An 11,505-nucleotide genomic window follows, 5' to 3' on the forward strand; every position below is an offset into this window, starting at 1 on the left:
GTTTCTGTTTACTTTAAATGACAGTTTCTTTCGTCATGAAGGCATAACCGAATGGTTTTTATTTTATATTTTATTAGAGTGGGGAAAACAGCGAGGGTTCGTTCACGAGCATTGGCTTGGTGTAAACCATGCTAAACGCACCATTATGATACATTTATGCTACTGTTATTATACATAATTGTAAGTTTATAATTCGTCTCAGTATCTTGACTAGGATGATAAATGTAATTTCTGCCTTTTCTAATTCCACAAGATGAAATCGTTTATATTGTACAATTACATTTGTCATTTTTCCTGTGCAATGGCTGAATCTCGAGAAATTACCTCAAACTCTCCTTATCGGTCCTTCCCATGAATCCACTTGTATAAAAATAATATACTATTATCATCCTAGAACAAAATAGAAAAAATTTTTTCAGTATTATTCAGTGCATAGTTTCATTCATCCTTATCGGTTACGAGTTAATGCCGCATAACAAAAAGAGCTATTCAATTTGCAGTTTCATTATACGTCAGTGTATTAAGAATTGAATCAATTTGAGATATTCTCTTTTGGCACTCTAACTTTGGCCTTCCTTTCGTGTTAATTTATAAGATCATAGACTCGTATTTGCTATAGCCATGAGAATTATGAATGTATACTATCTATACTTTGATTATTCGCTTACTTAAATTTTCATTAAATATTGTAATTTAAATGTTGTCTCGCACGATTAAGCAAGGAAAATAATCATTATACTTAATTAATTAAGACGTAAAATTTAGTGAATAAAGCCACCAGCGATCATTCTACATAGCGATTCTTCACCGTGATCTTAGGATCTTCACTTCGGATAGAGAATAAAAACCATATGCCAGACAATGAAAGCGACAATGACAGTGAGTGCGACGAAATTCAGGAAAGTGTATTGTGTAAGAAATTATTATGCAGACTCTGCCGACCGTACTCATCAAGATCAACTTATACAGCAAGCTTGTAAAATCTAAAATTACATGTCCAAGTACAAATTAATGAGATTATCTGCGTAACAGTCAAATAGTATACTCATTAATCAAGTGCTCTATCGGACTTATACATTTTAACGATATTTTAAATAATGATTTCTGTATGGAAAATCAATATTTATGAGTTTGAAGGTACGAACCTTTAAGAAACAAAAATCTATCGATCTATCTTTATTTTTCAGGAGCAATTCGTCATCGGTATGAAAAAACAAACAATTATTTAAATAAAATTTAGCTTTGTTCACATCATACTTTTATCTAAGAGAAGCTGCTCTTTTATGGGGCTACTCAGATGCTTCTAAAAACGGAATAAATTATCTAGATATACTTTAGTTCTTCTTTAGATGTTAACAACCGTTCTCTTTTCAAGCACATGTATTCTGATAGCTGGCAAGAGGCGGAATATCGGTATACTTCCATCCGAAAAATACAGTACCGCTTGCGGGCACCCAATGGAGGGAGAAATTATAGGACGTGTCATTATTAATGATTGTACCTATAACTATAAAAACTCAAGCAACATATAATGCGTACTTAGTTCTTAGTGAACATTCAATATAGATCTTTCTTACTCGAGCTCTACAACTTTAAAAGGAAGATGAAGACTCTCGTTGTCGTCTTTGCCTTCTGCTTAGTCGGAGCATTGGTAAATTTTGACATTTTTTACTCTTCTCGTTCCTTCTGTCATCATCCTGGCTGCAATCATTTAATCTTTTTAATAGACTGTTTCTTTCTTTCATATATAATCTGTATAAATGTTTTAAATTCTTATATTTTTGCCGTAATCGTTGCATAGTAATCTTATTAATTTTAATCGTACAACTGAATTACCTTCTGAAAAAATTAAATTTCGAGTATTATAATTCATAATTATTTCGGTGTTGGAAATTCATTGTAAATATCGTCATAAAATAGATAATATAATCTCACTATTCTTAATCGAATTGAACGATAATTTCGTGGCTTGTTATTTCATGATTAAAACGATGTATAAGAAACAATTCATTGATTGTAAAACCAGGATTCTTTTAATATCTAAAATAAGAGAAATATAACAATTCGATCATAAAATTTCTTCTCTTTGATTTTCTGAAAGCATCTAATAACTTTAAAAAGTAGAGACGTGTGAAAACTCGAAAGTATCAGGAATTCGACTTGATCCCGAGAACAATTTTCGGCCTAAAATTTTCGGGTTCTCTCGACTAAAAAGTTAACTATCTTATCGAAAAATGTTATTCATATTCGAATTATATGTTTACAAGCTGCAAACTCTAGTCATTTAAACAGACTATTAATGATATTTCACCAAATGTTTATTTATATTTTAGAGCCTTTATGATATATCCTAATATTTTCAGGCTCTCTCAGATCTCAAAAAAGCCCAATTGGCACGATTTAGGACATCTTGCGCCATAGAAACTAGCATTAATCTACGTAAGTAGCAAACAACAAAATAAATTTAAGCTAAAATGAATGGAAAGCCTTAGTCAATATTATTCGGTTTTCAGAGTTAATAGAAGACGTGAAGAGACAAACTATACCTATGAACGACGGGAGACTTGGCTGTTTCACCTACTGTATTCTGAGGAAGATGGGTATCGTACGTAACGGAATTATTTAAATTAAATTATACAAAATATTCTTTAAATTAAATTATATAAAAAAAAGAGGTAAAACTTCTGTTTAGGGGACTAACCTCCAGTGACCTTGACCTTCACATAAGTTATGAAAGTTATCCTCCTGGTTAACGTTTATAAAGCTTTAGCCGCCGCTTGTTGTTTTTTAAAAACACATTAATAAAGTAACTTTTATAAGTAAAACGTACCTTTTCGACGCTGAGTACACATTTAACAAGTCAACACGTAGTATATACATATGTGTTGTATGCAGATACTCCCACACTTATCGTTTTGTTTTTGGGTTAGGTTTGGGTTAGTTTGTGCATTGTCTGCTGCATAATTTAAATTACTACCCAAACCTCCTCCATGTCAGAGAAAGAAACGTACAAAATCCCAGGAATTGCGAACGAAAAAAACACAGGAGTAATTCCGAAAAGTATTCCAAACTTCACCAGAAAATGCAATGTGACTTTTGCTCAGTGCTCTGAATTTCAACGTGGGAAAAATTCAAGAAAGCGCGCGTAAACTACGGGAATACCTGTAAATATTTTATTGTAAGTACATTATCATAACTAGATTGGGGTTAGGTTTGAACATTTTTATTTAACCCTAGTTCATATGAAAGAAGACAGTTATAGATTTAACATTTGTATTCCCCTTTCACACGAAGCGCAAATAGCTTTTTAAAAGACAACGCGACAGCTAAAGCCTTTTGAAGATCACACAGGACTTGGTAACATGTATGAAGATCGAGGTCAGTGGAAGTGATGAAGAGAATATCTATGACAGATGTTCGATGTTTTTTCCGTTTATATCAATACAAAAATATTTCTTCAAATTTTGTTTCATATTTCGTCTTACATAAGATACACATTTTATATAAGTACATTCTTTATCGTTAGTTAACTATTTTGTTTATCAATATAAATAGAGAAAAGTATTTAAATATTGTCACAGAAAGAAATCCCATTAGACATTCTCACCCTATCCATTTTTTATAGAGAGTTCGATTTACATTCTTTTACATTAATTAGAAAAGGTTATGAATACAAAAATTAAACTAATATCTAAAAGATTGATTCCAGTATTTCTATGTTGATAAGGCATCTTTTACTCTCCTTTATAAATTATAAATGAAGTCTTAAGTTTTCTTATAGAGAAGAAAGTGAAAAAAATATTATTTTTATTTCTGCAATACAGGTAGAGGAGAATGGAAACCTCTGGATAAAAAATAATGTTGCCAGACACCAGCTGATAATCTGGGGAAGCCCCTGGAATACAGCTAATAAACTTGTCAAAAAATGTCAAAACATCAGTGAGTAAAAGATTGTTATTACAAAATCCGTCTGTATTTTAAATATTATATAAAATTTTTAACAAATTGCTTTCCATTTAAACACTCATGAAAAAATTTAACTTATAATAAGCAAAAAGTTTAATTCTTCATTTTAATTATTAAATAAAATTTTTAGTAAATTAGTTACCACTTGAAATGTATAATTTAATGATTCCTATTTATGGTCATTTCAGCTGGTGAAAACGAATGTAAGAAAGCTAGTAACTTGGTAGGGTGTTTCATGAAGAACAAGAGCTCCTATAAGAGACTTCTACATATTACTAAACTGCTAAGTTCTAATGAATAAGATGTCTACGATTTTATGTACTACGAACAGGTATATAACAACTCTTTCTTCGCATACGCTTTGATGGCGTATGTCACGTATGTACATATACAACATAATTATGATTATAGCATACAAAATATTTTAACATTTGTATTAGAAACGTAAAACATACGACTTATATGAAACAAAATACAATAATGTAAAAAATGCAAAGTTAAATTTTAATTTCAATATTACAATGAAAGTACATACGTTAGGATATGTCGATAGATATATTTTATATAGTCATGATTCATTTTGTTAGTAAAAATTTGAACAATCCAACTGAAATTATGTTATAACAATGAAATAAAAAGTATAAAAGCAAAAGTACGTTTTTTGTCTCGGCAGTTCATTAATAATTGCGTTATCGTCCCGTTGGTACAAATCATAGGTAACATTGGGAATTGTTTCGAGCGATTAGTTTCGTGGAATAGTGGAGATAGCTCGTTAACAAATTTAGAAGGATTTTGTACTTACTAGGTGTGTACGGATATACGAAATTATGACCACGGGGCAGGCTTGGGAAACGCATATGAAATAAGTCCGGCTATGTCTTTCACAAGAATAATCAAGCTCAGGATAAATCGCTCCAACATCACACAATCTCATCTTATCAGAAAACAGAATCCGGTGCCCTGTGAATACTGCAACACCAACAACACCATCGGACATTTACTTTGCTATATTTGCTCTACACTGCACCGAATTCAAGGACACAAGGTGCAACTTAAAGATATTCGACAATATATAATCATTTCTAACTAGTAGAATATAGATGCAAATTAAGCATGTAAATATTTTTTAACATTTATAAATTTATACAATACATGTAACTGTAGTCACGAATATCTTACCAGTGGATATGACGATAAACAATAAATAAAAAGAAAATTAAAGATGATGACACAAGACAAAGAAAGAGAAGAAGAAAGGATTAGTATCCTATGATGTATTATGTTCGTGTCTATTTATATTATTCTTGAAACGTCCTAAAAACCATAGGACTATGTTCTAACAGTTAGAACCAACCGACCAACCGACCAACAATCGAAAAAGGGAAATTCATAAACAAAATCAACATAACTGAATTTTAAAACCATATGTTATTTGATCTCATTTTCATTATTTTCATTAACGAAATATTCAAGAAAAAAGAATGTTTCGTCATTGCATTAGAGTTATCTCACGGATATCAAGGCGAAAGGAATTTCACTGTGCGATTTTATCGAGCCTTTAGGATCTGGTTAACGTTTAAAGCTCTTTATAAAGCGGTCACAACGAGCCCAAGCTGTGCCACATCCGAGTCCAATCTGAGCTTCAGTTTCGGCGAGCTTCCATCCAGAAAATACAGTACCGTTTGCCGGTACACAATGGAGGGAGAAATTACGGAACGTGTTATTATTAATGATTGTACCTATAACTATAAAAACTCGAGCAACATTTAACGCGTACTTAGTTCTTAGTGAACATTCAATATAGATCTTTCTTACCCGAGCTCCTCGACAACTCAGTAAGGAAGATGAAGATCCTCGCTATTGTCTTTGCCTTCTGCTTCGTCGGGACTTTGGTAAATTTCGACATTACTTGATTGCAATCATCTAATTTGTTTAATAGACTGTTTCTTTCTTTCATATATGATATGTATCAATGTTTTAAATTCTTATATTTTTGTCTCGAGTATTATAATTCGTAAATATTTCGGTGTTGGGAATTCATTGTAAATATCGTCATAGATGGATAATATAATCTCATTATTTTTAATCGAATAGAACGATAATTTCGTGGCTTGTTATTTTATGATTAAAACGATATATAAGAAAGAATTCATTGATTATAAAACCAGGACTCTTTTAATATCTAAAATAAGAGAAATATAATAATTCGATCTTAAAATTTCTTTTCTTTGATGCTCTTAGTATGTGAAAATATCTCGAATTACGAGATACTTCCGGATTCTCGCATACTACAATTAAAAAATTAACTATAATATCGAAAAAGTTTGAATTGTTGAACTTGAATCATTTCTAGTTAAACTATTAACAACATTTCACCCAATATTTATTTATATTTTAAAGTCTCTATAACGTATTGTAATATTTCCAGGCATTTTCAAATAGCATAAAAGCCAAGGTGGAACGTTTCAGGGCATCTTGTATCACAGAGACTAGTATCGATCCAAGTAAGTAGCAAACAACGAAATAAATTGCAAACAATGGAAAACCTTAGTCAATATTAATCAAACTTCAGAATTAATACAGGGTGCTAAGGAAGGCATTATATCTACGGCAGACGAGAGACTTGGTTGTTACACGTACTGTATGCTGAGGAAAAAGGGAATCGTAAGTAACGAAATTATTTAAGTCATATCATACAAAGTATTCTTTGAATTAAATTACATAAATGACACAAGTTCCACGATTTTGTAAACTTATAATGCCTATCAACATAGATTCTAAAATCAGTCGTTTCGATGAAGAGCAGAAAAAGATAAAGAATATATCAATGCAAGAATACTTTTTCAAATATTTTCCCATATTTCGTATTACACGAGATACGCATTTTATATAACTATATTATTCATCATCGTTAGTTGACTATATCGTTTATCGGTGTAAATGGGGAAAAAGTGTTTAAACTTTGTCATAAGAAGAAATCCTATTAGACATTCTCGTTCTATCAAACTTTTATGAAAAGTTCGATTTAAATCGTTTCACATTAATTAGAATAGGTTATGAGTACAAAATTAACCTAACATCGAAAGTATTGATTTTATAATTTGTATGTTGATAAGGCATCTCTTACTCTTTTCTGTGAATTATAACTGATGTGTTAAATTCTTTTCATAAGAATCACGCATATGGAAGGAAGTAAAGAAAGAACATTATTTTTATTTCTGTAACACAGGTAGAAGAGAATGGACGCCTTTGGGTAAAAATTGCCAAGAGACAGTTAATAACCTATGGAGCTGACGCGCTAATGGCTGATGAAATGGTCAATAAATGCAAAAACATCGGTGAATAAAAAATTGTTACTAAGAAATCTGACTTTATTTTAAATATTAAACAAAATTTCTTGTAAATTATTTGCCATTTAAAAAGAGTAATTTAATGATCTTTACTCATTGTCATTTTAGCTGGTGGCAACGAATGTAAGCAAGCTAGTAACTTGATACAGTGTTTCCTGGAGATCAGAAGTTTATACATATTCTAACTAAAAATCAAACTGCTGAAACGAAATGGTTTAATTTGCAACTCGATGCATTTCGTAATTTATTTTGCACAAAATATTTATAGATTTAAATTAATAAATTATAATAATGTACATATCATTATTTGACACTTAAATCTTTGTTCGCATAGTCAAAATACAAGTTGTTTCACCATCTTGTTCTCGTGTCTCCAAGTGTTATTTATCTACTGTAATTATCTATTTCCATTCTAAAATTTATGTTAGAATATAAATCATTTTGTTAATTATGAAAATAGTTACAATGAATGGTAGTTTGAATTTAAATTGCAATTGTAATAAAAAGCAGAATAATTCTCATGCAATGTTTTAAATTTGATGAGCCATTGAAATTTAAATTTGTATCGATAACTTAAATATCGATATTTTATTGAAGTATAAATAAGTGTATAATTCCTTTGTTCGCCGCAATAATTCGCAGAGGGCGTAAAAACACTCTGATTACCATTTAAAGTAGGTATTACCAGCTCTGGTATTGCAGAACATATAATATGGTAACAACACAAATTTCTATAAGACATAAAATCTATTTTATATTACGTTTATGGTGTTAGTTCTATGCTATGTATATGCTGAACTGAAAATTGTAAATTGTACATAATTCTAACATATGTGTATATATATAATTTTAATGAAATGAATAAGCATTTGAGTAACATGGAAATTTAACTCATTCTTTTTTATTCCTTTGTTCTTACATTTCTCACTTTTGACAAATAAAACTTTTTGATTACGTTTCTAATATAATTTTAAGACTAATATCAAAGTGGTACTATCTTCAGTTAGATTATACACAAGTATTATTATATTACTTCAATTGAAATTAAATATTGTAATTACTTAATCTTTGAATGCTTTAAAAAAAAATTTGAGTAGTATTAATAAATAAATTTAATTTAATTAAATTTGTTTGCTATACATTGTTTAATTACTATCAAATATTTTAAACAATGTCTAATTCTTTCAAATAGGTACATAAACTATACTTTATAAGCAATAACTTTTATTAAAATTGTTTTTGGAACATTATGCTGTATTCGGTAGTCATAAATTAGTTCCACGTTGGACATGACCGCAAAGTGAGCAACATGGCTACAAAGGAAAACAATTTTCCTGTATTATACGGAGAATTAAATAAATTAGGACAAAATGGTGAATACGAGCGGGCAATAAAAATTGCTAATAAGAGTGAGTTTTCGTGATCTTACAAATTGTTTTCAATTCTACGAGTTTACTATCAACATAACCTGTGTCCCATTTACGAAGAACAACATATTCTCAAAAATAGAAAATTTTTCAGTTTTAGGTATTTCCCAGGATGAAGAAGCAGCTTTCCATTGTAAAGTTATTTGCTATATTCAATTATCTAAATTCAATGATGCACTCCAGTTTATTACTAAGAATCCAAAACTATCAGGGTATGTCATCCATTTATTATATATTAGTGTTAAAACTTTTCTATTTTAATTAATATCCACTTCGTACAATTCTAATAACAAATAAATATTTTTTAGCAATTTAGATTTCGAGAAAGCATATTGTTTATATAGATTGAATCAAGTGCAGGATGCTTTGAAGGTAGTAGAAAATGTTTCAAATCCTTCATTGAAACTCAAGGAACTGAAGGCTCAGATACTATATAGGCTAGAAAAATATGAAGAATGTTTCTCTGTGTACAGAGACATTATAAAAAATTCTCACGATGAATATGAAGATGAAAGGGAAGCTAATCTTGCAGCAGTGGTTGTAAATTTAGCAATTGAGGATTCTGTAAGTCCTTAACAATTAATGTTATTTAAGTATATGTTAATTTATGTGTATTGTAATTTATATTTTTTTAACAGAACTTAGAAGTTCCTGCATTACGCGAAGATACATATGAATTAATATACAATACAGCTTGTGGTTTAATTGCACAAGGTAGCAAAGGTGATAAAGCCATCTTGATTGAGGCAGAGAAAAAGCTTAGAGCAGCTGAGAAAAAGTGTAAAGAAAATTTAGAGGAAGATGGAGTTGCTGAAGAAGAAATAGAAGATGAATTAGGAATTATTAGAGTTCAACTTGGATATTGTCTTCAGCTTCAGGGTCGCGAGAAAGAAGCTCAAGCATTGTACATTTCTGCTTTGAAAGCAAAACCAGATGACATAGCTCTAGTAGCAGTTGCAAGCAATAACCTTGTGTGCCTTAATAAAGATCAAAACGTATTTGATAGTAAAAAAAGAATGAAAAGCGCTACTCATGATAGCTTAGAACATAAATTAACTTCTAGACAGAGACGGAACATTGCATACAATCAGTGCTTGTTAGCTTTATACACTGATCAGGTATAAACTCAATTAGTAATACACTGTTTTATTGATCATTGTTCACATATCATTATTGTATAACTTATGTCCTTGCAGGCAGACCAGTGTCAGCAGCTTTGCAATAAACTAGCTAAGGATCATCCTGCACTGGCTGTGGATGCAATGTTTGTTAAAGCAGTACAACTTGGTAAAGAGGGTAAAGCAAAGGAAGCAGCAAAGTTATTAATACAGTATGCAGTTGGAGATAAAGAATTGCAAATGAAACTGGTTTGTGTGCAACTCTTATTGAGTCAGGATGAAAGACAAGAGGCAATTGATATTCTTGAAAATCTGAGTGAAAGAGACAGATCATTACCTGGCATAGTCAGCGCACTTGTAACTCTTCATATGGCTAATAATAATCGTGAAAAAGCGTCAAATGCTCTAAAAAATGCAGTTAACTATTACAAGAAAAATAAGGTAGGTGCATTTAATCTAATTTCTTTCTTTTTCAACCCAATTTAGTATAACCTTTAATATTCAATTTTAGGAAGCTACTGCTAATTTAGGAGAATTATGGCGACAAGCCGCTGATTTTTATCTACGCGGAGGAGAAATTAAAATGGCAGCTGATATTTTACAAGAAATGGTAGATGCTGCGCCTTGCGATACTAAGACATTAGCGCAATTAGTGGTGGCTTATGTGCAATTTCGTCCAGAAAAGGCACAATTGCTATCAAAACGTTTGCCACCGTTACATGACCTTTCTGAAACGATCGACGTTGATGCTTTGGAGAACAGTAACTGGGTAATTGGTACCAAAATGATCAAGAAGAAGATAGAACCATCTCCTGGGTAAGTATTATTCTCTTAATATAATCTCGATAATAAAATTCTCAATAAAATTAATAATTATAACTCTATTGTGTAGCAAACCCGTTGTCGATATAACACAAAAGAAAAAGAAAAAACGTAAACGCAAAGGAAAGTTACCTAAGAACTATGATCCAAATGTTCCACCTGATCCTGAACGATGGTTACCCAGACACGAACGTAGTGGATTTAGGAAGAAACGAGATAGGAGAAATCGAGATGCTGCGATGAAGGGCACACAAGGTGCTGCAGCTGTAGCTAGTGATATGTAGTATGTATTGATTCACAAACATATTCATTATTTAATTTTAAAAAATATATACAATTAATAACTTTTATTATCACTTATCGTTACAGTGATATTACTAAGATGCCTACAAATGCGAAACCTTCTCCCAACCCTCGACATAGTCCAGCGGTAGAAAGTTCCGGTCCACGACAACAGCAACGTAAGGTTCAACAAAAAAAGAAAAAGAAAGGAGGAAAATGGTAAAACAAGTAATTCGTATTTGTCCAAAACATGTATAATATTCCAATATTGCTAGAAAGATGGATGATTGAACGATACATCTCATTGACAAGTCGTATAACTTTTTCAATTATACATATATTTTTTATCGCTGTACATATGTACAGTAAAAAATACTGCCATTTTTAAACGAACGTACTACTTTATACCAGTATCGTTTCATCATTGTAAATTTTTAACTTCTGAATTTGTCATTAGATTAAAATGTAACTAGGTTCTATCAGGATTGAAAATATATACAAAAGAATGATATATAAAATATTTTTATTCCCTTTTTCTTT

The 11,505-nt window shown here is 30.8% G+C and overlaps 2 protein-coding genes and 2 long non-coding RNA genes across 5 annotated transcripts; 2 read left to right on the top strand and 2 right to left on the bottom strand.

The window, feature by feature from the left end:
• Positions 1-8: 8 nt before the first annotated feature.
• On the bottom strand, positions 9-3,153 carry LOC138184550 (uncharacterized). The gene is made up of 3 exons (XR_011174338.1): positions 2,831-3,153; positions 1,540-1,839; positions 9-390 (listed from the first exon to the last, which is right to left on the bottom strand). It is a non-coding gene; the product is annotated as an uncharacterized LOC138184550 (long non-coding RNA).
• Positions 1,527-5,147, top strand: LOC138184548 (uncharacterized). 2 transcript variants are annotated; one of them, XM_069122627.1, is made up of 6 exons: positions 1,527-1,651; positions 2,364-2,439; positions 2,514-2,605; positions 3,825-3,939; positions 4,155-4,297; positions 4,772-5,147. In XM_069122627.1, the coding sequence occupies exons 1-5, from the start codon at positions 1,604-1,606 to the stop codon at positions 4,265-4,267; spliced, it is 444 nt and encodes a 147-aa protein (XP_068978728.1). In that variant the 5' UTR covers positions 1,527-1,603; the 3' UTR covers positions 4,268-4,297; positions 4,772-5,147. The 2 variants fall into 2 exon arrangements, with proteins under 2 accessions (XP_068978728.1, XP_068978727.1); XM_069122626.1 differs by lacking the exon at positions 4,772-5,147 and having other exon boundaries at positions 4,155-4,725.
• Positions 5,148-5,164: 17 nt separating this feature from the next.
• LOC138184551 (uncharacterized) lies at positions 5,165-7,214 on the bottom strand. Its single transcript, XR_011174339.1, has 3 exons — positions 7,094-7,214; positions 5,782-6,148; positions 5,165-5,705 (listed from the first exon to the last, which is right to left on the bottom strand). It is a non-coding gene; the product is annotated as an uncharacterized LOC138184551 (long non-coding RNA).
• Positions 7,215-8,218: 1,004 nt separating this feature from the next.
• Srp72 (signal recognition particle 72) lies at positions 8,219-11,477 on the top strand. Its single transcript, XM_069122604.1, has 9 exons — positions 8,219-8,369; positions 8,509-8,725; positions 8,838-8,955; positions 9,052-9,307; positions 9,382-9,861; positions 9,940-10,302; positions 10,373-10,677; positions 10,754-10,966; positions 11,053-11,477. The coding sequence occupies exons 2-9, from the start codon at positions 8,626-8,628 to the stop codon at positions 11,186-11,188; spliced, it is 1,971 nt and encodes a 656-aa protein (XP_068978705.1). The 5' UTR covers positions 8,219-8,369; positions 8,509-8,625; the 3' UTR covers positions 11,189-11,477.
• The last annotated feature ends 28 nt before the right edge of the window (positions 11,478-11,505 follow it).

This window comes from Bombus flavifrons, chromosome 10 (assembly GCF_040668555.2).
Source record: "Bombus flavifrons isolate JBK064 chromosome 10, iyBomFlav1_principal, whole genome shotgun sequence".
Classification (NCBI taxonomy): domain Eukaryota; kingdom Metazoa; phylum Arthropoda; class Insecta; order Hymenoptera; family Apidae; genus Bombus; species Bombus flavifrons.